Source organism: Heptranchias perlo, chromosome 4 (assembly GCF_035084215.1).
Source record: "Heptranchias perlo isolate sHepPer1 chromosome 4, sHepPer1.hap1, whole genome shotgun sequence".
In the NCBI taxonomy this organism is placed as follows: Eukaryota; Metazoa; Chordata; class Chondrichthyes; order Hexanchiformes; family Hexanchidae; genus Heptranchias; species Heptranchias perlo.
The window spans coordinates 106184415-106211831 of record NC_090328.1 but is presented as its reverse complement, the minus strand read 5'-3'; the positions used below and the strand labels follow the sequence as shown (position 1 = coordinate 106211831).

Genomic DNA, 27417 nt, shown 5'->3' with positions numbered 1-27417 from the left:
TGTGTATTGTCTGAACTCAGAAGTGTTAGTGCTGTGTATTGCCTGAACTCAGAAGTGTTAGTGCTGTGTATTGTCTGAACTCAGAAGTGTTAGTGCTGTGTATTGCCTGAACTCAGAAGTGTTAGTGCTGTGCGGTGTCTGAACTCAGGAGTGTTAGTGCTGTGCGGTGTCTGAACTCAGGAGTGTTAGTGCTGTGCGGTGTCTGAACTCAGGAGTGTTAGTGCTGTGTATTGTCTGAACTCAGAAGTGTTAGTGCTGTGTATTGCCTGAACTCAGAAGTGTTAGTGCTGTGTATTGTCTGAACTCAGAAGTGTTAGTGCTGTGTATTGCCTGAACTCAGAAGTGTTAGTGCTGTGCGGTGTCTGAACTCAGGAGTGTTAGTGCTGTGTATTGCCTGAACTCAGAAGTGTTAGTGCTGTGCGGTGTCTGAACTCAGGAGTGTTAGTGCTATGTATTGCCTGAACTCAGGAGTGTTAGTGCTGTGCATTGTCTGAACTCAGGAGTGTTAGTGCTGTGTATTGCCTGAACTCAGAAGTGTTAGTGCTGTGTATTGCCTGAACTCAGAAGTGTTAGCGCTGTGTATTGCCTGAACTCAGAAGTGTTAGTGCTGTGTATTGCCTGAACTCAGGAGTGTTAGTGCTGTGTATTGTCTGAACTCAGAAGTGTTAGTGCTGTGCATTGTCTGAACTCAGAAGTGTTAGCGCTGTGTATTGCCTGAACTCAGAAGTGTTAGTGCTGTGTATTGCCTGAACTCAGAAGTGTTAGTGCTGTGTATTGCCTGAACTCAGAAGTGTTAGCGCTGTGTATTGCCTGAACTCAGAAGTGTTAGTGCTGTGTATTGTCTGAACTCAGAAGTGTTAGTGCTGTGCGGTGTCTGAACTCAGGAGTGTTAGTGCTGTGTATTGCCTGAACTCAGAAGTGTTAGTGCTGTGTATTGCCTGAACTCAGGAGTGTTAGTGCTGTGTATTGCCTGAACTCAGGAGTGTTAGTGCTGTGTATTGCCTGAACTCAGAAGTGTTAGTGCTGTGTATTGCCTGAACTCAGGAGTGTTAGTGCTGTGTATTGTCTGAACTCAGGAGTGTTAGTGCTGTGCGGTGTCTGAACTCAGGAGTGTTAGTGCTGTGCATTGTCTGAACTCAGGAGTGTTAGTGCTGTGCGGTGTCTGAACTCAGGTGTCTTAGCGCTGTGTATTGCCTGAACTCAGGAGTGTTAGTGCTGTGCGGTGTCTGAACTCAGGTGTCTTAGCGCTGTGTATTGCCTGAACTCAGGAGTGTTAGCGCTGTGCATTGTCTGAACTCAGGAATGTTAATGCTGTGTATTGCCTGAACTCAGGAATGTTAATGCTGTGTATTGTCTGAACTCAGGAATGTTAATGCTGTGTATTGTCTGAACTCAGGAATGTTAGCATAGAGCTTGAAGGCTGCGCTGTCTGACTCTAGCCTGACTGTCACTGACTGGATCAATTTACACATTCCAGTCAGAGTGTCCAATTACACTTCCCACTGCCCTGAGTTATCTGTACAGTTGTACACTAGTGGACATGACATTGTCCATAAGTGCAGCCTTACAATAAATCTTTCTTGTACATAACAGGTCAAAATATGTTATTGTGGATGGAAGGATCACTAAATCAAGGTTTCATACTTCAATATAGCTGATGGGACAGCCAACATTATCCAAAAAAAATTAACACTTTGGGTAGCAATAAACGGAGTCTCAAGGTGCCTCACAGTCGATGAATTACTTTTGAAGTGCAGTCACTGTTGTTCTCTATAACTTCCCAGAACTGGATCTGTGCACTGCTACCCTAATTGTTTAAACTTCACTGATTACTATCAAACATAATACTGATTTAAGCATCGTTGGCATACAGTAGCAACAAATCCTGTTATTCATTGAATTGCTTATTGAATAAACCATTGCAAAGTCTAACATGAAACATAAAATTGGATGAACAGTTCTTGACAGCTGAATTCTAAATCATGCAATAAATGCTGTACCTACTGGGAGGTGTGTATAGAGGGTGGTTGATGTAATAAGCCATCCAAGTGGTGAATGCCCAATAAAAGGCACAGCCCTGGAAACAACAAAACAATAATCTTAAACACTTTCTATGGCTTTAAAATTCCTTTGATACAACTTGGTCTTTTAGAAAATGTTATTAGTTTTGACAATTCAAAGCATTAAAATGGATTGATACAGTTTCTGAAGGCAGAAGTGAATCTTTTCATTGTTCCCTCAAATGTCTGTTTGCATCTATCAATATGAAGAAAATTGTTAATCAATATACTTTGTGAGGGAAAAAAATTCAATTTTCTCTCCTTCATTGTATGACATTCCAATCTGCAGTTGCAATTTTATTGTGCCCTGTTCAAAAAAAGTTTAAGCTTTGATGTTTTTCCCTGCAGAATGCCCATTTAAGAGTTTATTTAATTTCATTCAAATAAAATTAATTTTTAAATAAAATAATTTAATCATAACTGTAATTAATATTTATAACTCATGAAAAAATGACGCGCCAGAACCTTCAAGGAGTGTAGGTGGGTAATGAAAGTTCGCTGATATATTTATTCATCGCTGCCTCCTTTCCAATTTGAAAAATCTGTGTAGCAAAGACCAAGGTTAGTCTGATGTCAGCATTACCTTCCCTTTAAATGATCCATCTTCTCTACAGATCAGCTATGTGTGAAAACTCACCTTTAGAGCAAATTAGAGTTTCCGACCTCTCCTTTAGTAGTGGCTGTGTTTATGCTCCGAACACTGTCAGCACGCTGATATTTGAGTTATTTGAATATTTCAGTCTGCCATTTACCAATGGAAAATGCAGAATCCCCCCCCCCAGAAATAGCAGAAATGTCAGATTTCCGCCATTTGTTTTTATATAAAATATTGCAAAATATAAAATATAGTAAAGGAAAATATAATAATCTTTGGTGTTAAAGATTATTATTGAAAATGGGTATTATGATGTGCATATAAGGCGTGAAAAATTATTTTTCATTGCACGTTAAACTGCAGGTTATGATAAAGCAGTAAAGATAAAGCAATATACAAGGGAGGGAGACATCATGATCTGCAGTGTCATCTCACTGTAGAAACCAGGGCTGGAGTCGACCAGCCCTGGTTTCTACAGTATTCTCTGTATTTTTCATGTATTCTCTGTATTTTTAACTAAACTCATTGTTCTACTCATTCTGAAGGATGGAGATGGAATTGGGGGGGAAGCAGGATCTCTCATATTAAGGATTTGAACTCTTTGCACAATATGTTAATGCTCAATGGCTTCCTATCGACTCCAGCCCTGGTTTCTACAGTGAGATGACACTGCAGATCATGTTGTCTCCCTCCCTTGTATATTGCTTTATCTTTACTGCTTTATCATAACCTGCAGTTTAACGTGCAATGAAAAATAATTTTTCACGCCTTATATGCACATCATAATACCCATTTTCAATTACAAAAGATGCCAGGCTTTTATTAGAAAGGCTTTCTTTTATTTATTAAGAAAAAATCTAACATATATCTGCAATAAAAAATAATGCAATCTGCCTCTCATTTCTTTTGAGAGGTAAACTGGGTAAGTCCTATGGGAAATAAAGGGTAGATTACATGCCAGCCCCAGCTCTGCATTATCCTCTCCATCTGCACCCTGCGCTTTGCTCAGCATCAGTGCTGCCTTTCGTGATATTATAACAGTTCTCTGAAAAACAAAAGCTGAAGTTTTGCCCCTTGCCGTTGAGATAAAGATTTATTGAAACTACCTGCTGACGCCATTGGATTTTAATCCAATCTAGGTGATAATGCATTGATGAAAGAAATAATGTTAGAAAATATTGTGGCTGTACAATAAAATCGCAGTTGTGGGATAAAAAAGTGTAATATAGCGAAGACCCTGCATATGAGGTTTGCTTAATGACTGAATACTGAGCTGTGCTAATCCTTACCTTCAGCATCTTCTTCAGAGCGGTGTTTCCATTAGAGAAGCTGTGCACAAAGAGAGTTTCCAGGAGTTGCTTGATGTAATGAAGAGAGTGGCAGACGCAAGCTAAGCTAAAAGGCATGGTGGAGGGAGACAAAATGCAAGAGTGATTTGGAAAGGAAGCATACTTTTGTGAAGGTTTGTGCATATAGTTATTGATTCAGGACCGAATGCCCATTGTCTGTTGCTTGAATTATTACACCAATACCTATAATCTGGGTTTTTGTTGTCCCACTTACGATATTGTAATCTGGATAATATCTGTGATTCCGAGAATGTCTCCAGTTGGCAGGCTAACAAATTCTGTAGAATCATAAACTCCATTGGAGGCAGAGAAATTAGGCATAATGAACACAGATGGCAATATAATCTCCCAAGATAAAGGAGAGAGCTCTATCTTTCATAAAAGGATCCCATTGAAACACAGCCCAATCATCCATTTTTTAACCTTCTCATTAACACACATCAATCTAACATGCAGCCATTCTCTCAAATGAGTGCCAGCTTTTGGCTTAGTGGTAGTATTCTTGCCTCTGAGTCAGAAGGTGCAGGGCTTGGACCCTGCTCCAGATATCCCAGCCAGTGGAGACTGGAGCTCCAACTCTGAATTGTGAATTGACATCTAGCAGGGATACTGGTGTCCAGTGGGTGTGGGAAACCTCCCTCATCATATGAGTTGCGGGATCCCATAAAACCCTTCTGCCATATAGGACTAACTACCCTATCGGCTGGTATTAAAGATGGTTACAGTCATGGAAGGAGTGTACACGTCACAGCCTGTTAACCAGCTTGCGAATCCTTCCACTTTTCTCCTTGGGATGAATGTGAAGACACGAAAAACAAGCAATTCTCCCAAGTTAGCATGCTGCGGGTGAATAATGTCACACCAGTGACTTCTGATCAGTTCAAATTTATCTTGTCATTGATTCATTCTCTCTCACAACCTTATATATTTTCTCTCCTTTCACTCACATTCTGGCTCCTCTTGTCTTGCTGACGTTGCATGATAATCTGCTGAAAATGATGTTGCTTTGCAATATTAAGTGACCTGGGGCAACCAAACTTCATGTTGCCCAAGGAGTGCCCATGGCAGGAAATCTGAGGCACAGGATTCAACCCTATAATGCAAAGCATCAATAAAAACATGGCTGCTGATCCCAAACCTGTTTGTACCCTACAGTGGCCAATTCCGTTCCTCCACATAAAATTCTCATTTACCAACCTATTTTGCCTGACTGAACAACAACAAGTTGCATTTATGAAGAAAACTGAAATTTAAAATAAAGGCTTCTTTAAAAATCATTATACATGCATGAACACTCTGCTTGTATAGGTTCACATGAATACTATTTGTTACACATGCAGATAGATTTTACAAAAACACTTTTCCTTCCAAATTTGAGGGGTTAGAAATTCAAAAGCGCCCAGTTTCAGGCACCTGATAAATGGCCCAACCCAACATCAGGTCAGGCATCCTTGGGGTACAAGACGTTGGTCTCCGAAATTGGTCCTCACTGCATCCATATTACGCCCGTAAAATGGGAGCAGCAAGGTCCAATTTCAATGCTGAGATTTCTTCAACCCGTTTTCACACAGTAACTGTAGTTGTTAATCAAGTTAGAGTTGAGAGGGGAGGATGGAACCTCATTGCTTGTGGATCCAAACCAGTCATGGCGGGAGGGGCTGGGCTGAAGAGCTGGCAGCCATGTTTGCTCCCAAAACCACACATCAGGGTAATTTTCTGAGCTCATATTGCCGATTGAGGAACCTTGGCTGGTGCACAAGATTTTCTAACTATTAGTTTGTTTTTTGGGATGTGCACTGCTAGTGTCCTGGGCTCACTGCTGACAAATTGAGCTGGTGGAATTGTCCTTCCAATATGAACATGAATTTTGAGATAACAAGCACAGGGGTTTCTGACTTAAAAGTATATTTAAAAGGAAACCTGTTTACTGGCATTGAATAGGTCTGATTGTCTCAAAATCTGACCAGCTCGTCAAAAACTAATCACTTGTGTTGGTCTTTCCATTATCAGGTTATTTTTCAGACAATAATATATCGACAAGACCAATGCAATTATTCGGCCTTTCAAGTCTTATTAATAATATGCACTTCTGCAGACAAGTGCAAAACAAATAGAAGTTAATTAACTCATAACCCTCGGGTAATGTCTGGTAGACAGTTCCTTGTTGGGCACTGAAGAACATATCTGTCAAAAGCTGAGAGTGTTCAAAACATTAATAAGAACATAAGAACATAAGAAATTGGAGCAGGAGTAGGCCAATCGGCCCCTCGAGCCTGCTCCGCCATTCAATAAGATCATGGCTGATCTGATCCCAACCACAAATCTAAAGAACACAAGAAGTCGGAGCAGGACCCGGCCACATAGCCCCTGGGCCCTCGAATGTGTTTCTTGAGTTTGGAGGATGGCAGGGCAATGAACTAATATAGAAAGATAAGTGGTAAAAGGATAACTTTGAAAAAAGTGACACAGAAAGCAGATTACACAATTTCCTAATCTAATTGTGTCAAGGAGCTATCAATAACAGCGTAACTTTTTCAAAAATTCATAAATATTATTTTTTATATTTTGATATCCACACACTGAGGCTGGGAAGTAAATAAGTGTCAATAAGTTCACCCCCCACCCCTCTCCACAAGTTGACCTTCGCCCAAATTCCTAGGAACAATATTGCTCAACCAACAGTAGACAAAGTCTACTTGAATGGAGGCCCAACCAGTCCCCCATCCACCACCACCCTCCTCCGCCTGGCTGAACTTATTCTTATGTTAAACAATTTCTCCTTTGACTCTACTCACTTCCTCCAAATAAAAGGTGTCGCTAAGCCTGCCTTTTTGTGGGATACATGGAACAGTCTTTGTTCCAGTCCTACTCAGGTCCCCTCCCTCACCTCTTTTTCTGGTACATTGATGACTGTTTCGATGCCGTTTCCTGTTCTCGCCTTGAACTGGAAAATTTCATCAAATTTGCATCCAATTTCCACCGTTCGCTTGCCTTCATGTGGTCCATCTCCGACTCTCCTTCCTCAACTTCTCTATCCCCATTTCTGGAGATAGGCTGTCAACCAATATCTACTATAAGCCCACTGACCCCCACAGCTACCTTGATTACACTTCCTCTCATCCTGCTTCCTGTAAGGACTCTATACCCTTCTCCCAGTTTCTCTGTCTGTATCGCATCTGTTCTGACGATGTCACCTTCCACACCAGTGCTTCCGAAATGTCTTCCTTTTTCCTCAATCGAGAATTCCCCTCCACTGTAGTTGACAAAGCCCTCGACCGTGCTCGGCCCATTTCCCACGCTTCTGCCCTCACCCCTTCCCCTCCCTCCCAGAACCATGATAGGGTCCCCTTTGTCCTCACCTTCCACCCCACCAGCCTCCACACTCAACGTATCATCCTTCGCCATTTCTGCCACCTCCAGCATGATGCCACCACCAAACACATCTTCCCCTCCCCTCCCATTTCAGCATTCCGAAGGGACAGCTCCCTCCTCGACACCCTGATCCACTCTTCCATCACCCCCAACACCCACTCTCCTTCCCATGTGAGCGCAGGAGATGCAGCACCTGCCCTTTCACCTCCTCCCTTGCCACTGTCCAGGGCCGCAAACATTCCTTCCAGATGAAACAGTGATTTACTTGTACTTCTTCCAATTTAGTATACTGTACCCGTTGTTCACAATGTGGTCTCCTCTATATCAGGGAGACCAAATGCAGACTGGGTGATCGCTTTGTGAACACCTCTGTTCAGTCCACAAGCATGACCCTGACCTGCTGGTCGTTTGCCATTTTAATTCCCCGTCCCACTCCCATTCTGCCTCTCTGTCCTCGGCCTCTAACACTGTTCTAATGAAGCTCAACAGAAGCTCGAGGAACAGTACCTCATCTTTCAATTAAGCACTTTACAACTTTCCAGATTCAACACTGATTTCAATAATTTAAGATCATAATCACTGCTCTCATTTTTTCGGACAGCAGATGCAGGTAATGGTTCTACTGTTGCCATTTACAGCTCCTCTAGACCCATCTTTTGTTTCTTTACTTGTCCCATTACCACCCTCCTTGCCTTACACCATCATCCCTTTTGGCATTTAATCACTCCTACCCTCCACCCTGTTAGAGACCTTCCTTTTTGTTCTTTCCTCACCTCCGCTTTCTCCCCCCCCACTACCACCACCCCACCTACCACCATCCCCCTATCCCTGGCTCTGTGCTTGCTTAAAACTGTTTAATTTCAGCCTCTTCCAGTTCTGACGAAGTGTCATCGAACTGAAACGTTAACTCTGTTTCTTTCTTCACAGATGCTGCCTGACTTGTTGAGTATTTCCAGCTTTTTGTGTTTTTATTTCAGATTCCCAGCATCCGCAGTATTTTGCTTTTGAATAGATAGAGTCAGACAGCTTCAGATGAAAGGCTCCACCCAGTGGACCAAAAATGTACATTAAACATGGCAGATCCAATTTTGCTCCCAGCCCCTAGTCGGATCAACTTCAGGATGATGGGCAGTGAGCTGGACTTCCGTCTGCTCCATGCTGTGCCCCTGACTGTGGTCAGATTCCTAAGGTCGGACTCTTTTTGGTAAATTAGGCAGGCTGCTTTTTGGTAAATTGGGACTTCCAATGTGTTAAGGGTCTCAGCTCGGAGGAGGGAGGAAATCGGTACTGCAGTGTAACCTGGCCTGTTGCCTCCAAAACATCTGAAGAAAATATTATTTTTTGTCAAAATTTAAATAAACACGGGCAGACCCGGTCTCATCAATTGCTTTGTGATTGATTGCAGCCCTAAGGGGAGATTTAAATTCATGCCATGCTGTCAAGGGAGTATAAATTTTAAATATCCCTCTGTATGGCATTGCAATATTGTATGCCACCAACTCTGGTGTCCAGCTTTGCTACGGCACAAATAGCGGTAGATACTTTGTATGATGGATTCCTCTCATTTGCAGATCACTTCAATAATCCCATCTATTTTCCAGTTGGAAATCTCAGAGGAACAGATCCCCACCTGAGGTTTGTCCTTGTCCCTGTCCCTGCCTTGCCCCTTACATGAGCTTCCACCCCCACCTCCGGGGGCTAGTGCAATTCCAAATGAAAATCTGTCCCCACTATTCTACTGGCGAGGGAATTAACCCAGTAACCTTCGCCCAATGGACCTTATTCAATGCCTGAATGAATTTCAGTTATTAACCCATTTTTATTTTTGCTAGAGGAGAGCTCAGGATTGGATTGTGGCCTTAATGCAGTTACTGAGCACCAGTGTCAGTATAGTGTAGATAAGATAATAATAGAGAACAGCCAGAGTCAACTGTAGAGGGGCAGATTTCGTAAATCTGACCCTAGTGACTGTTGTAAGCAGATAAAAAGTATCTGGTGATTTATCTCATTGCTGTTTGTGGGACCTTGAGGTATCTAAGCTGAAGCTTTGATGCATTGCTGAGGGTATACTGAATTATGAAATGAGGAATCTTTCAGATGAAATGTTAAACCAAGATCCCGTCTGTCTGCTCAGGAGCAAGTAAAAGATCGCTTGGCATTATTTGAAGAAAACAGGTGAGTTCTCCTGGTGTCCTGGCCATGATTTATCCATCAATCAACATCAGAAAAAACAGATTAACTGGTCATTCATCTCATTTGCTGTTTGTGGGATCTTGCTGTGTGCAACTTGGGTGCCACTTTTCCTACATAACAACATTGACAACTACAAAAATAATTCAGTGGCTGTGAAGCACTTTGGGACTTCCTGAAGACGTGACACTGCTATAGTGATACAAGTTTACTTTTCTTTTTAGTTTCTTTTCTTTGGTCCTCCTCATTTATGTTGAAATAACATTCAGGGTTTACCTTTGTGTAGGAAGATGGCAGTGTTTCATTTCATAAAGTTTTAAAATAGTGTTCAAATGGAAGCTGTGTTTTCTTCGCAAATTTACAAATTGGAGGTCAGGAGATACGGCAAGAGTGGAGAGGTAGGCCGTGTATGATTAAATCACTTTTCAATCAGGCAGAATCACAATCAACCACAAACAGTTCCTAATCTATTTTGCATTTTTATGGAATCAGTGCACCATGCCATTTCCATTTCCTCAGTTCTGTCCCTCTCCTATTACTTCTCTCTCTCTCTCTTTTCAATTCCACTTTTCTTTTCCCCTTTCTCCCTTTTCTTTCTTCACCTTTATCTTGTTTTTCTTTCTGCAGCCATGGCCATGGAGAGGCAGCATCATCAGGGTTCAGCGACATTATTCATTCCCTCCATTCGGAAGGATTTCTGTCTTGGAAATTGAAGTTTGTACACAACAGCCAATCTGTTCCTCCCCACTCCCTAGTTGTGATTGTTCCTCCCCAATCCTCCTGGCTAGGCATCAGAACCAGTTCGCAGGTATAGCTAATCTTCATTTCTGACTGATCCATTTTGTTCATCGCTTCCTTTCTGACTGATCCATCTTTCTCTCTGCTTCACTTTGATATAATTTCCAATTTCTGGTGATCTCTTCCTTTCTGGTCTCCTTCTGATGGATCCACTCTCTGCTTGATCTTTCTCTTCTTTCAGGTCACGGATTTTACTCTTATTTTGTCCAGAAGCCTTTTAACCACAATGGACAATTGCAGCCCAGATGAACCTGGAGCCTCTCCAGAGTTTGGTGTTTTCTGCTCTCACTGCATTGTCCTTGTGTGTACATGTACTTGGCTCAATGGTAGCTCTCTCGCCTCTGAGTCAGTAGGATGTGGGTTCAAGCCCCACCTCAGAGACTTGAGCACATAATCTAGGCTGACACTTCAATGCAATACTGCGGGAGTGCTACACTATTGGAGGTGCCATCTTTTGGATGAAACATTAAAGCAAGGCCCCATTTGCCTTCTCAGGTAGACATTAAAGATTCAATGGCACTATCTGAAGAAGAGCATGGGCGTTCTCCTGGTGTCCTGGCCAACATGTATCCTTCAATCAACATCACTAAAACAGATTATTGGTCATGTATCTCATTGCTGTTTGAAGGACCTTGCTGTGTGCAAATTGGTTGCTGCGTTTCCTACATTACAATAGTGACTACACTTCAAAAGTACTTCATTGGCTGTAAAGCATTTTGGGATGTCCTGAGGTCATGAAAAGCACAAATAAACTCAAGTCTTTCTTTTTTCTCCATGTATGATGCTCTCAATCAATCTGGCATTTTGATATAGGCAGCTCTTTATGTTTAAATGGGTTTGCACTTTGCTTCACACAATGATGGAAAATCTAACTAAGAAACTATTCTTGGTGTTTTGAACATGCAAGGAGAAATCAATGGGTTATGAAAATAACTCTTAGTTTGCCCCTGATCACTCACTTGTGCCTGTAGCACTCATGAGTTACACAGTCAAACATAATTTCATAAAACATTCATCCCTCTTGCATAACCTCTGTCAATTTTAAGTTATATCCTATATCAAGTTCAAGTTAAAGAATTACATCATTATGCAAAATACATGGGGAAACATTTAAAAAATCACACTTGGGAATTGCAAATGCCTCATAATATAGCCTATCAAATTTAGGTTTTGTGGTATGGCCTATAGGTAAATGAAGCTTCTTGCCAACTTTTCACTTGCCAAGTGGATCTTGTCAAAAAAAATTCTATAATGTCACAGTTTACAAAAGTAAGAATATTAATATTGATTTATAAAAAAGAATTCAAAAACATCAATAACACATTTTTTTGTTGCAAAAACACAAATGGTTCACTGATATCCTTCAGCGAAGGCCTCACCACACCTCCACACTACATGGTTGATACAAAAAAGGATGGGCAATTAATACTACCTTTCCAGTATTGCTCATTTCCCAACATCAAATCAAAAACATTTAGGAAAATGAATGTTTCAAAAAAATTCAAAAAACATCATCAAAAGAAATCACAGGCCCTGAATTTCCTCGCTATCTTTAGCACTCACACTGTGATTGTGCGATGATAGCATTATGCTAGTTGTGCGCCATTAATGCACCATTAATGCGGTAGACATGAATTTCCCCGATCTTTTTCATAGCTTTGACGATCCAACTGCTCAAGTCCGATGGGACTTATTTGCGTAGGAGTGCCATTCACCTGGTGGTGCTGTGTCCAGGAACTTCTTGCTTTTACATCACTAAGATTTGCACTTGCCCCCTCTCACCCCTCCCCACAACCCTACAGTCTCATCCCTTTCTGCCACATGCCCATGGACACACCTCTCTATATCATCCTTACGAAGGAGAAAGAGGAACAGCAGTGTGTGGAAGCAAGGACAATAAGCCAACATGGCAGAAGAGACAAGCCCACCTAGTATTATCTTCCACAGTATGTCTATAGGCAACATAGGTCCTTGAGGACCTATCGGAGGAGCTATGTCTTCGAATGGTACGATTGACCATAGCTGCCATTGCACATCTGTGCAACCTTCTTCACGATCTTCAGCTTCAGTCTACTGCTGAACTGCAAGACTGGCTCTGTCTGTCACTATGAAAATGATCATTGACCTGATTATTTTTGGTACTGGATCCTTTAAAGGTTCCATAGGGGATATGAGAGCCCAAGAGTCAGTCTCTCCTGTCTTTCACCTCTTCCAAAAATTCACAGCACTTTGGCAAAATACTCCCCTGTCATGGTGCCCTGCGGGCACAGCTGGCCTGGTACTGGCAAGAGGCACTTCACATTAGGGTGAGAGATGCCCTTAATGGGTAATGTGCAAACAGTCTAGGAAAAAAATATTTCTAGCCTCCCCTTGCTATCCCCAAGAGCTTGAATGAAGACTGCAGTCTGAACCGAGGCTGTTCTGCATCTGCACTGAAGTTTTCTGAAGCTTAAGCTCTCACTGCACTATTAGAATGCAAATATGCCAGAATTTACACCAGACCAAATGCAAATTAACTTACCCAGGAAATTTGCATGCAACCCCCTCTGCTGATGAACAGAGTAACTTTCTGCCAGAACAATGGTGCGAGAGATATTGAGGAAATTCAGGGTCATAGACTTGTCAAAAATATTCAAAGATTCAAAGATTGGCCTGTTAAAAAAAAATGCACATCAGAAACCTCAGAGTGGAGTACAGAGGAAAAAAGAAAAAGGTAGAAATTACTTACTGCACCACGGGGTGGCGGCTGCAGTGGTTTATATCCTCCATATCATATAGATTTGGTAAGCGAAAATAAAACAATAGGTAGATTAAGAGAGGCCCAGTGTATTCTGTTAGAAATACCTAAAAAGAGAGATAATGTATTTCAGCTCCATTGGTGTGGTTACAGAAAAGATATGATTGAAAAAAATAATTGTATCAAAAGTCCTATTTCTAGGAAGGCAACAATGAACCTGAACTGAGTGACAGGAGTGATTCAGTATGACTAATATGAGTTATTCCCCAAACTGTGCCATTTACATTTATTGCCTACCTCAGGGGTGTCCAAGAGGCAGTTTGCAGACCAAATCCACAGCTGCGAGCTCCTTTTATTTGGCCTGTGAAAACCTTGTTGATTCCTTTTACTGGTGCTCAAAGCTAATTTTAATTTCAGTTCAGTCTCCCAAGCCTAGAGAACTGGAAAATGGCTGCCATTCGACTGGTGCATATGGGCTAATCTGGGAGCGCCCTTTTTGCACCAATCAGGGATCAGACGTAGACCTGTCGGCCTGGACTATTTAAAGAGTTGAGGCTTAGGCTTCCATGTTTTCAGCCTTCTTGGAAGAGAAGGGACTTGAATGTTTTGTTGTATGGGGGCAGTGGTGGAGGCAGGGGCGGTGTGGGTGTGTGGTGGCGGTCATGTTTTTGTGAATGTTGGGCCTGGACTTCTTGTATGGGTGAGGTTGGGATATTTTGTGTATAGGATGTTTGCATTTTCAGATCTTGGGACACGCATTTCTGTATGCTCATATGCCAATGTGCCACCCACTCATTGGCTTCAACACTTGTATCCAGGCCCCAGATTCAATCGCTTCACAAAAAATGCCGACTATTCTTACGATCGCTGAGGACATCATTTTTGAATTTCATGATAAAGCTGTTTATAGAACAAACTAGAGATCCTTACATCTAATTGAGTCTCAAATCAAGCAACAAGTGTCAACCCATGAAGCCATAGTGACGTCCACTGGAATTTTCTCTACATTTTGCATATATTTCTTTCACAGATCCCTTTTTTTTATATAGAATCCAACAGAGGATGGACATTTCATACAGTTGCTGGTGCCAGTATCCAAGGGGGACACATCAATTACTCAAGGACTAACTGAAATCCAAAGAACCTGGTATATTACAAATAGAAAAAGGGGTAGATTTTCATCTTTATTATCTAGACTGAGTGCTAGAAGTAAAATCTGGGGGACGATTGCACATACGAGCATACGAACAATGATGGACAGGAAAAGACTCTCTGGTCCATCGAGCCTCTCCCACATAATGGCAGTGCCTTGTGCATCGCAATATATACACTCCCCACCCCATCTGAAAACCAAGTAATCTCCTGGGGGAGGCGATAAACCAGATAAAAGCCCAGGCGAATTAGGGAAAAAGAAATCTGGAAAATTCCTGTCCGATGCCCTCAGGCGATCGGAACTAGTCCAGGAGACCATTCTGGCCATAATTAATGTCATATAGTACCTATCTCTTGTACAAGGTATTCTCTGCCCCAGCCAGAAACCGGTCCAGCTCTTGCTTGAAAGAATTCAACGTTTAAACGTTTACCACATGAGCTGGCAGCCTGTTCCAAAGGTCCACTACTCTCTCAGGGATAAGAACCACCTCCTGACAACTAACCTAGTTCTGGCCTTACATAACTTAAAATTGTGACCCCCTGGTCCTCCCTAACCCATTACTAATTGAAACAAGCTATCTACACAATCTATTCCCTCAAACAAATTACCATTAAGTCTATGTTTAAAGTGTAAAGTCCCAGCTCTTTGAGCCTATCTTTATAACTAAGATGCTTCAAACTGGGAATTAATCTAGTGGCACTCATCTGCAGCCTTTCTGAAGCCTCAATATTGCCCACCATGTGAGGAGGCCAAAACTGGACACAGTATTCTAACCAAGATCTTGTACAAAGACAAAATAGTATGCTTTGCCTTATAGCCAATTGTCCTACACACCAGCATCCTATTCGCTCTAGCTAGGTAACAGAACATGCACGATTTTCTGTTCAGGCAGTAAAGAGAAAAATCTACCCGGCAGTGTTACCTGAAGTTAAATGAATTGTTATTGATGACATACCTGTCCGTGTATCCAGTAATGATGGCAGACTCTAACAGAGGATTACAAGTTTATAGTCACACCATCACCAGCAATCAAAGCCCAGCATTGTAAGACTTTGCTCTCTATGAGGAGTCTTGCTTGACAGGAATGCAGATTGGAGACTCGGGCGCGGAGGACAATGGCCAGAAAATCGGGAGCACCATGAATCGGGCACAATCCCAGTTCTCCCAATCCGTGTGCCCATCTAGGATGACTCAGGGCTAGGAGCAGAGCCGAATAATTATAGGGCAATGGTACTGTACACCAAAAGAAAAATGTAATTGAAGTAAATTGGGTGATTCTTACATAGTAAAAGATTAGCTGTACTTAAAGTAGATAAGTCACCCGATCCGGATGGGATGCATCCTCAGTTGCTGAGGGAAGGAAGGGTGGAAATTGCAGAGGTACTGGCCATAATCTTCCAAACATCCGTAGATACCGGGGTGGTGCCAGAGTACTGGAGAATTGCAAATGTTACACCCTTGTTCAAAAAAGGGTGTAAGGATAAACCCAGCAACTATAGGCCAGTCAGTTTAACCTTAGTGGTGGGGAAACTTTTAGAAATGATAATCCGGGACAGAATTAACATCACTTGGATGAGTGTGGATTGATTAGGGAAAGCCAGCATGGATTTGTTAAAGGCAAATCATGTTTAACCATGAGGTAACAGAGAGGGTAGATGAGGGCAATGCAGTTGATATGGTGTACATGGACTTTCAAAAGGCGTTTGATAAAATGCCGCATGGTAGGCTTATCATCAAGATTGCGGCCCATGGAATAAAGGGGGCAGTAGCAACATGGATACAGAATTGGCTAAAGGACAGGAAACAGAGAGTAGTGGTGAACGGTTGTTTTTCGGACTGGATAGAGGTGCACAGCAATGTTCCCCAGAGGTCAGTGCTGGGACCACTGCTTTTCTTGATATACATTAATGACTTGGACTCAGGTGTACAGGGCACAATTTCAAAATTTGCAGATGACACAAAACTTGGAAGGGTAGTAAACAGTGAGGAGGATAATGATAGACTTCAAAAGGATATAGACAGGCTGGTGGCATGGGTGGACACGTGGCAGATGAAATTTATCGCAGAAAGCTGCAAAGTGATACATTTTGGTAGGAAGAATGAGGAAAGGGAATATAAACTAAAGGGCAAAATTCTAAGAGGGGTACAGGAACAGAGAGAACTGGGGTTATATGTGCACAAACCGTTGAAGGTGGCAGGGCAGGTTGAGAAAGCGATTAAAAAAGCATACGGGTTCCTGGGCTTTATAAATAGAGGCATAGAGTACAAAAGTATGGAAGTCATGATGAACCTTTATAAAACACTGGTTCGGCCACAACTGGAGTATTGTGTCCAGTTCTGGGCACCGCAATTTAGGAAAGATTTAGGCCTTTGAGAGGGTGCAGAAGAGATTTACTAGAATGATTCCAGGGATGAGGGGCTTTAGTTACATGGATAAACTGGAGAAGCTGGGATTGTTCTCCTTGGAACAGAGATGGTTGCGAGGAGAATTGATAGAGGTATTCAAAATCATGAAGGGTCTAGACAGAGTAAATAGAGAGAAACTGTTCCCATTGTCGGAAGGGTCAAGAACCAGAGGACATAGGTTTAAGGTGATTGGCAAAAGGACCAAAGGTGACATGAGGAAAAACTTTTTTACACAGCGAGTGGTTAGGACCTGGAATGCACTGCCTGAAGGGGTGGTGGAGGCAGATTCAATCATGGCCTTCAAAAGGAAACTGGATAAGTACTTGAAAGAAAATAATTGCAAGGCTACGGGGATAGGGCAGGAGAGTGGGACTCGCTGGATTGTTCTTTCCTAGAGCCGGTGCGGACTCGATGGGCCGAATGGCCTCCTTCCAAGCTGTAACCTTTCTATGATTCTATGATTAGCAGCAGATGACCATTGGTCCAACGAGCCTATCGAATTAACCCTTTTCTTTTTTGAAACTGTCCTCACAATTTAAAAATTCATCTGCTTACAGATTCTAAAACTCCTTCAAAATTCTTAAAAAACTTCTATTGGTTCCTCTTCATTTTGTCTTCTCAAAAGGGAAAAGTCCCAGGATCCACAGTCACTCCTCATATCTCAGTCATCTAAGTTTTGGTGTTAACCTTGCAGCGTGCTGCAAAGCTCAAATAACTTCTAAGGTACCCACTTAGAAGCAGAATGCCCATACGCCAGATGTGGTCTCCAGATACGTCATATCCTTTACAACACAAACCCATAATAATCTTCCTTATTCTCTTTATAACCTGGGAAGCATTGGGTCGATCGGTGAGCTCACTTCCCTATTTAACCGTTCTCAGGGTGAGTCACTTGATCAGGAATTATTCCATTTCCAGAAATGTCTAGTTATTAATAACTTATAAGCTTTCCCTTTTAAAGGATGGATTTTATAAGAACAAAACGCAAGGAGAATGCTAGCCGTCTATTTGTTGATTTGCTGCAGTTATTAATTGTTAAGGAAATATTGGAACCACCAACAAAACCTCGTTCTAGATTTCCACCCGTAATTCTTTAGATAAATGTTGACTTTTATAACAAGAAGCTCAATAACTGTTGTAGATTGGCAAAAAAAAATTCAGAAATAAAGATCTTCATGGCAGGTGTTTGGGGGGCAAATGACGGGCAAAGACTCCTTAAGGTGGGAATTACGGGTACAGTAGCATAGTGGTTATGTTATGGGACTAGTAATCCTAAAGGCCTGGACTAATAATCCAGAGTCATGAGTTCAAATCCTGCCATGGCAGCTGGGGAATTTAAATTCAATTAATTAAATAAAAATCTGGAATTAAAAAAAGACTAGTATCAGTAATGGTGGCCATGAAACTACTGATTGTTGTAAAAATCCATCTGGTTCACTAATGTCCAGGAAACCCGCCATCCTTACCCAGTCTGGCCTTTATGTGACTCCAGACCCACAGCAATGTGGTTTATTCTTAATCACCCTCTAAAATGGCCTCACAAGCCACTCAGTTGTAAAATCTCGCTATGCACTGTGGGAGAACCGTCACCACACGGACTGCAGTGGTTCAAGATAGGTGGCTCACCACCACCTTCTCAAGGGCAATTAGGGATGGGCAATAAATGCCGGCCTCGCCAGCAACGTCCACATCCTATGAAAGAATATTTTTTTTAAAATGTCTACTTCTGGTCCTCAGTTGGGACTTGGCACTTGTGTGTTAGCTGAGATGCCTTGTGAGTGGAGGTGTACTGGCCTCCCCCTGGGGTCCAGACTTAAATTTCAAAAAAAAATTCCACCAGATTGGTCATCCATTGCTTCTAGTTGAGGAAATTGTGGCTGGGGTCAGGATGGGTGACCCCCTCCCCTTCCCCCAAGGGCACACCAAGACTGGAGTTTCCATGGGCATGGGGCAGGTGGGTGCCACCCATTTAACTGCGGCGGGGCTGGCACCTGCCTGTCCCATTTTATTGAGGTGCCCTCCCAATAACCAAGCAAATTCCAGCGGAGTCAACACTGGAGGGCACCATCAGGTGTGATTCAGACATAACTGCTAGGATTGCGACACAAGGAATTTCTGGACCGATGACTTTTTACTCCCACTCTTGAACCTGGATTACATAATTGTAATGGATGTTAACCCAGAATCGACCGTTTTATTTGATTGTTAACTGCTTGCTAAGCAGCAATGAACATGAATGTGCAGTTAGCCAGGGTTTACTAAATTCCCACATCATGTTCATTTCTACAATATAAGGCAGATGTTAAAGCCCTGGAGGGAGCTGGGAGAGTTCTTGTGATCAGCAGAGCAGGAAATATTGCCTAAATGATGAGTCTCTTGATGAATTCTGCAGCATGGCATGAATGTCATATCAAGTCTGTCAATGCTGAATACTTTGGAGGAGCGGAAGAAACCTCAGCAGAAGACAATAACCCAGGAGGTTCAGGGCCACAGGATGTGGACTTGCAGGACTCACTATTGAGTGCAGCTGATGTGACATCTACTTATATCTGGGTGAAGAACGGTATATAAGGTCTTGTTAGCTCCTGAAACCAGTCCTGCAGCAATGGAGCAATATTCAGATGGCACTCTGCATTCAACTTCTACGCCACTGGATGCTTCCAGGCTCCAAGAGGAGGCATCACTTGGATCAGACAGTGTACTGCTCATTGGTGCATCATTTGGATGACAGGTGGCCTATTCTGCCACATGTCAGTATACATCAGGTTCATTTGTGGAATTAAGCACCAGCTGGGGAGGCAAACCTAATTTTACCAGTCGTATGGCATTCCCCAAGTACAAGATTACATTCAACGCTTTCACATTGGGATTTGAGCTGCTGCAGACAGTCCCTCCATTTTATCAACAGATAAAATTGTTGCTACCTTAACATTCAAAGAGTATACAACCACCAACAAAAGATTACAACGGAGCGTCAAAATTCCACGTCCCCATTATCAATACTGTTGATTATCCTTAAAAAAAATTCATAGGAACATAGGAACAGGAGCAGGCCATTCAGCCCCTCGTGCCTGCTCCACCATTTGATAAGATCATGGCTGATCTGTGATCTAACTCCATATACCTGCCTTTGGCCCATATCCCTTAATACCTTTGGTTGCCAAAATGCTATCTATCTCACATTTAAATTTAGCAATTGAGCTAGTATCAATTGCCGTTTGCGGAAGAGAGTTCCAAACTTCTACAACCCTTTGTATGTAGAAATGTTTTCTAATCTCGCTCCTGAAAGGTCTGGCACTAATTTTTAGACTGTGCCCCCGACTCCTAAAATCCCCAACCAGCAGAAATAGTTTATCTCTATCCACCCTATCTGTTCCCCTTAATATCTTATAAACTTCGATCAGATCACCCCTTAATCTTCTAAACTCTAGAGAATACAACCCCAATTTGTGTAATTGCTCCTCGTAACTTAACCCTTGAAGTCCAGGTATCATTCTAGTAAGCCTACGCTGCACTCCCTCCAAGGCCAATATGTCCTTCCGAAGGTGCGGTGCCCAGAACTGCTCACAGTACTCCAGGTGCGGTCTAACCAGGGTTTTGTATAGCTGCAGCATAATTTCTGCCCCCTTGTACTCTAGTCCTCCAGATATAAAGGCCAGCATTCCATTTGCCTTCTTGATTATTTTCTGCACCTGTTCATGACACTTCAATGATCTATGTACCTGAACCCCTCAGTCCCTTTGGACATCCACTGCTTTTAACTTTTTACCATTTAGAAAGTACCCTGTTCTATCATTTTTTGATCCAAAGTGGATGCCTCACATTTGTCTACATTGAATTCCATTTGCCACAGTTTTGCCCATTCACCTAATCTATCAATATCGCTTTGTAATTTTATGTTTTCATCTACACTGCTTACAATGCCAACAATCTTTGTGTCATCGGCAAACTTAGATATGAGACTTTCTATGTCTTCATCTAAGTCGTTAATAAATATTTTGAATAATTGAGGCCCCAAGACAGATCCCTGCGGACTCCACGAGTCACATCCTGCCAATGTGAGTACCTTCCTATTATCCCTACTCTCTGTCGCCTTTCGCTCAGCCAACTTCCTAACCAAGTCCGTACTTCTCCCTCGATTCCATGGGCTTCTATCTTAGCTAACAGTCTCTTATGTGGGATCTTATCAAATGCCTTCTGGAAGTCCATATAAATAACATCCATTGACATTCCCCTGTCCACTACTTTAGTCACCTCTTCAAAAAATTCAATCAGGTTTGTCAGGCACGACCTACCTTTCACAAATCCATGCTGGCTCTCTCTGATTAACTGAAAATTCTCGAGGTGTTCAGTCACCCTATCCTTAATTATGGACTCCAGCATTTTCCCCACAATAGATGTTAGGCTAACTGGTCTATAATTCCCCGGTTTCCCTCTCTCTCCTTTCTTAAAAAGCGGAGTGACATGTGCAATTTTCCAATCTAGAGGGACAGTTCCTGAATCTAGAGAACTTTGAAAGATTATAGTTAGGGCATCTGCAATGTGCTCACCTATTTCCTTTAAAACCCTGGGATGGAAACCATCTGGTCATGGGAGTCAGTTTTGTGTAAACCATTTATCATTTTAATTTTTTTAAGAGTTTGGGTTCGTGATCCAGCAGAATGATTAGTTATGATCCAGATGCGCCATACCTAACAGAATTTATCATCTATCTAGCTCTGAAGCAGGAGGCTGCTGAGAGTCAGGAGTTTGGGTCTGGGGAACCAACATTTTTTTTTAAGAATACCTCGATTTTGAAATGGAAAGAAGTGAGTCTTAACTGCACAGGCAAGGCATTTGATTAGGTCATCTAAATAGAGGACAAATAGTTCTGAATTGATGTGTTCACTACACATAGCAAGAAGAGTAATTCTTCCCCCACTGCATCAGACTGAATACATTACCTGCCAATTTCCATTATCTGTCAGGAGAGTCCCCTCCATTACGTTGGATAATCAAGATTCCAGTCTGTTCAAAGTAATGTTTAGTTTGCAGGCAATGCTCAGCACACATTATCTTGAAGACAGAATCCAAGGTTAGCTTCTGGGAGATATGAATTACCCACCTCAGATGTGGCTAATGATATTTCTGCATAATTCCCAGAGGCCACAAGGAGGGGCTTATATTGACACACATTCATGAGACTGAAATATAACAGAGCAGACCTTTAGCCTCCTAAGACACTGAGAAGTTCTCCCGCTTGTCCGCCGTAAGTTCAACGGAAGAGCCACAGAAATCTTGCAAAATAACATAAATGACAGTTATGGCATTTTTCCAGGGTTTCCATGGCTGCTCCAGTGAAGTTCCGGCAGACAGACTGGAGAATGGTGCTCAAAATTCACCCCCAATGTTTCCAGTGTTTGGAATTGTCTTCTGGTGCCTTCAATAATGAGCTGAAATGAGTTGCATTTTGTCATCTGCTGTACGATATTGTCATGGAAAGAAGCACACTTATGCATGATGAAGAAGAGATGCAGCAAGAGAGGATCCACCAAGAGAACGATGGGGACTATGAATCTCCATGCAATATGCAAGTGAACATCTTGGGGTAAATTTTAACCTCCAAGAACGGGTGGGTTGGGAGCAGGTGGGAAGTAAAAATACTCTGTTTCCAGAGTGGGATGGCATCCCAGCTCTAACACACCTGTTTCTGGGCTTAACACAGGCAGGTTTGTCTGCATGTGGAGAGCAGACACCAGGAAGTCCCGCCCCCACTTAAATCCGGTGGAACAATACTTAAAAGGGCAATGTACCTCATTGAGATACTTGAGGTACTTAATATTTTGAGTATTGGAATAATAAAATGAATTTAACCATAGCTGTTCGGGTTTCCCATCGCTTCCCATTCACGTCAGGTGAAAGCAGGTTGGAAGGGCCGGATCCATGAGGCGAGTGCCTTTATTGCATTGCTTGTGGGCCCGGAGGAGCAGGAGTGCTTCATCCAGGCCCAACAAGCTCACCTGGCCAACAGGACCCCCATGATCAGCCAACCCCCTGTCCCCCGATGATGCCCCTCCCCTCCAATGGTGGACTCCCCGGCCCCCATCCCTGATCTTCTCCCCGACCTCCCCACCCCGTTCTTCTCTCCGCCCCCCCCACCCCGACCTTCTCTCCGCCCCCCCACCCCGATCTTCTCCCCGCCCTCCCACCCCGATATTCTCTCCAACCCCCCACCCCGATCTTCTCTCCAGCCCCCTCACCCCGATCGTCTCTCCGCCCCCCACCCCAATCTGCTCCCTGCCCCCCCAACCCCGATCTTCTCTCTACCCCCCCACCCTAATCTTCTCCCTGCCACCCACCTCGATGTTCTCCCTGCCCCCCACCCCGATCTTCAACGCGGCCCCCCAACTCCGAACTTCTCCCCAGCCCCCCACCCCGATCTTCTCCCCAGCCCCCCACCCCGATCTTCTCCCTGGCCCCCCCACCCCAATCTTCTCTCCGCCCCCCCCCGACCCCGATCTTCTCCCTGGCCCCCCCACACCGATCTTCTCTCCGCCCCCCCCCCCACCCCGATCTTCTCCCCGGCCCCCCCACCCCAATCTTCTCCCTGCCCCCCCATCCCAATCTTCTTCCTGGCTCCCCCCACTCCGATCTTCTCTCCACACGCTCCCCCCCACCCCGATCTTCTCCCCGGCCCCCCCACCCCAATCTTCTCTCAGCCCCCCCACCCCAATCTTCTCTCAGCCCCCCCACCCCGATCTTCTCCCCAGCCCCCCCACCTCAATCTTCTCTCAGCTCCCCCACCCCGATCTTCTCCCCGTTCCCCCCCACCCCGACCTTCTCTCTGGGCCATGATCCCTCCGTCCCTCCCTCTAATCCCTGGCTGTATCCTGCTCTGGCAGGCCTTCCTGGCAAACAGCCAGCCAGGCTGCTGGGCGTGGAACCCGGAAGTGTCATTGATTGCCGTCACTAAGGTTCGGAATGCAGATCACAACCCGCCCACTTACCTTCCGGATGTTGCACCCGTAAAACCTCGCCCACCCTGCTCGCTACCCGGCTCTCAGTTAAAATTTACCCCCTTATGTGGGGCAGGTGTGATGAACATTAATCAACAAAGTTTTGCCTTGATGCTTGCACATGCCTTTTTCCACAAACAAGGACCGAATGGCTACATAGATAAAACCCTCTGGTGTTTTTTGATTGGGCACTTGGCTTAGTATTTCTATTTTTCCAATGTTATATACAAGAGAATTTGCTATTGACATTTGAAAAAGTATTGACTTTAAACACTATGGCGCTCAACATCTACTTTTACTATTATGAGTGCATGTATGCAATATGTTTAACATGTGTTGCTAAGCAACATCTTGTCCTATATGTGTTGATGAATCTAGTTGGGTAAAGCTGCCAATTATCAAACATTGGTAGAAATGTCAAAGTTATCACATAGAATTACGTAAAATTTTACAGCACAGAAACAGGCCATTCGGTCCAACTGATCTATGCTGGTTGAATGAAGTTATAGGTGTCACCTGTGTTTGCCTGAATAGTTTCGGACCAGAATATTCTGAAACCAAGTTTAGCTTCCCACAGTCCAGGACCCCAAACACTCCTTCGAGATGAAATAGCGATTTACTTGTACTTCTTTCAATTCAATAAACTTTATTCACTGCTCATGATGCGGCCTCCTCGACACTGGGGAGATCAAACGCAGATTGGGTGATCACTTTGCTGAACACTTCCGTTCAGTCCACAACGTGAACCTGAGCTTCCGGTCATTTGCCATTTTAATTCCCCGTCCCACTCCCACTCTGGCCTCTCTGTCCTTGGCCTCCTAAACTGTTCCAATGAAGCTCAACGGAAGCTCGAGGAACAGCACCTCATCTTTCGATTAAGCACTTTACAACCATCTGGACTCAACATTTATCAACCCCTTTGCCTTGCACCATCATCCCTTTTGTCATTTAATCACTATCATAGACCTTCCCTTTTGTTCTTTCTTCCCCCCCCCCCCCCCACTTCCCACCAGCCCTTTCCCTGGCTCTGTACTAGCTTAAAAACTGTTAAATCTTTATTTTTTCCAGTTCTGATGAAGGGTCATCGACCTGCAACGATAACTCTGTTTCTTTCTCCACAGATGCTGCCTGACCTGCCGAGTATTTCCAGCATTTTCTGTTTTTATTTCAAGTTTAGCTAGTACTTGCTGGGGTGGGGGGGAACGCTACTGGGGATATTTCTGGGACTGGTGGTGAGTCTCAGCAAATAAAAGCCCCCTTACGTTGCCAAGGGTGACCATCAGAATGATAGACCGAAAAGCTGTACAGGCATTGCAACAACGATATTCATAACAGTTCCCTTGCATTCATCCTGTTCTGTCCTTATTTCTCACAGAATAGCTGCAAGCTCAGGAGCAGGTAATATGGCTCAACACATCAGAGTTCAATTTTGCTGGAGCTTGTGCCCGCTAGCTGCTCCACTCTACATGTTATTTATTTTCACTGTTATAGCAGCTAGCCTTTACCACAGGGCTTTCCATTATGTGACAAGAACTCAGTCAATTTTCCAGGAACATAACATGATCTGGCTCCTCACATGAGGATAAGGAAATATTTTACTGCAAAAAACATAGTTCGTCATGTTTGGGATCACATAGCATCTTGAACGAATCGTGAGGTTAGGAGAATTTTTTTTCAGAGGGATATTAGGACACGGAATGCCGACCAGAAACAGTAGTGGGAGCAGAATCCATAATAGCTTTTAAAACTGTAGTACTTACATATTTGACAAAGGAAAAATTAAAAGAGTGTGGGGAATGGGCAGGGGTATTAGACTAAGTGGATAGTTCTTTCAGTGAGCTGGCACAAGCACGATGGATCAAACCACCTTCTGTTGTGCTGCAAGATTCCATTATTCTATAATATACCTTATTTTACTAGTTGACAAAAATCCTGCATAGAACAGTACATATGGAATTTACCATCAAAAATAATGTGGTACTGCTGAAAGTTCTACACTGTTAGTCTAACATATCTTCAGGTCCTACATTCTAAAATTGATACTCCTACATGTTTTATATCACACAAGACTTTTAAATGGCAAAATAAATGTGCAAACCCAGGACTACAAGCATTAAAACATAACTATGAAGGAGATAATGTATTCTTCTTTTTCCAGAGAATGGTAGACCTGTGGAACAGGCTGCCCACTTGTGCCGTCTGTCCTGATACACTGTGCAACAATGCTCGTTGGCAGTGAGTAAAGCAATCAGATATTGGGATGCATTAAAAGGTCAATATTGAGCCGAAATAGTGAACTAATTCTGCCACTTTATAAATCACTGGCACGACTGCACATAGAATTATTATGTGCAGTTCAGGTCACTACAGTGCAAAAAGAATATTTCAGCTATTGAGAGGATACAGAAGAGAGCAACCAGAATGATTGAGAGGATGGAGGGATTGGATTATGAGGACCGATTCTATAAATTAGCATTTTCACTGGAAGAGAGAAGGTTTAGAGGTGATATGATTGCTGATTTTAGGATTATTAAGGGACTAGATTATGTAGACCATGACAAGCTATTTAACCTTGTCCACAACAGTAGAACCAGAGGACACGACCTGCGCTTGTAGGAGAGTAAATTCAAACTTAATCTGTGGAAACAATAGCTCAGTGAGCGAGTGATCAATCTATGGAACAGGGTCCCTAGTGAGACAATGGAAGCAGTTAATTATATAGATTTCATTCAGAAACTAATATTTTGGGATACCGTATATTAGTAATTTGAGACATGACATGTGGTAAGTGTAGCATGCTTGGGAGGAACAGGTGACTTTGAACCTATGATTCCCAAAGCTCTTCACCACTGGGCTTTTCCTCATGTCTAGGTCTGTTGTATTCCAATTGATAGAGGTTGATTGCTATGAACAACTCCTTTATCATTGTATCATGTGACTACCAGAATGGTAGAAGGAGAACTTGATGGACCTTGGTCTTTGTTCGTCTAACAATTCCTATGTTCCTATGGAAAGCCGGGGCAGAGATACCAATTAATATAAGTCATGGTCAATGTGTTCTCCTGAACTAGTTTCGATTGCCTAGAGGGATCAGAGAGAAATTTTCCAGATTTTTTCTCCAAATGGGTTTTTGATCAGCTGGTCTTTTCCTGTCTGACATTTATGTACGTTTGTAAGTAATGTATGTATTATGAATAAAAATTGATATTTCTTGTTGGATTTGTTGCAGCAATCAAATTTCACAGCTCAACAAAGAACCTGCACTCAAACTTCATGCTTTTTCTTTATCATCTGAATGCCTAATATTCATAAACAGCCTTGCAACGGAAATATTTCCAAGGGCAGTCAGGTTAATGTAATAAATTAGGCATTTTCAAGTAAAACATTATCATTAACACTGTAATTTTTCATAATATCTACTGAACCAGCTGCATTGAGGAAAAGCATGTCAATTTTGTACAAATTAATGAACGCACTCACGGAGGCTCGCTGTGTTTTAGTGTATTTATAAAAATAAATTGAGTCTCATTTACATAATTCAGTCAACCTAAAACATTTGTTACTGCTTAAAAGTACAAGGGCAAAAGGTGATTCAGGAATGGGCCATATTCAATCTAAACATATGGTCAAGTTAATCTAATAATTGTCTTATTTCATTTTGGATTAGTAAAAAAAAAAGGTTACGTCAATTTACCGAACATGTGCAAAATAATCCATCTTTTTTTTGGGAGGTGGGCTATTTTCTAAATAGTATTCGTGCCA

At 42.8% G+C, this 27417-nt stretch overlaps 1 protein-coding gene across 1 annotated transcript in view; it reads right to left on the bottom strand.

Annotated features, from left to right (window-relative positions):
• LOC137321174 (trans-2,3-enoyl-CoA reductase-like) overlaps window positions 1–27417 on the bottom strand; it is a 131087-nt gene that overhangs the window by 36582 nt on the left and 67088 nt on the right. Inside the window, exons 5-7 of the mRNA XM_067983438.1 lie at window positions 13093–13208; window positions 3945–4050; window positions 2005–2077 (exon numbers count right to left, since the gene is read on the bottom strand). Coding sequence (XP_067839539.1) covers window positions 2005–2077; window positions 3945–4050; window positions 13093–13208 — 295 coding nt within the window. The remainder of the gene's footprint in view (window positions 1–2004; window positions 2078–3944; window positions 4051–13092; window positions 13209–27417) is intronic.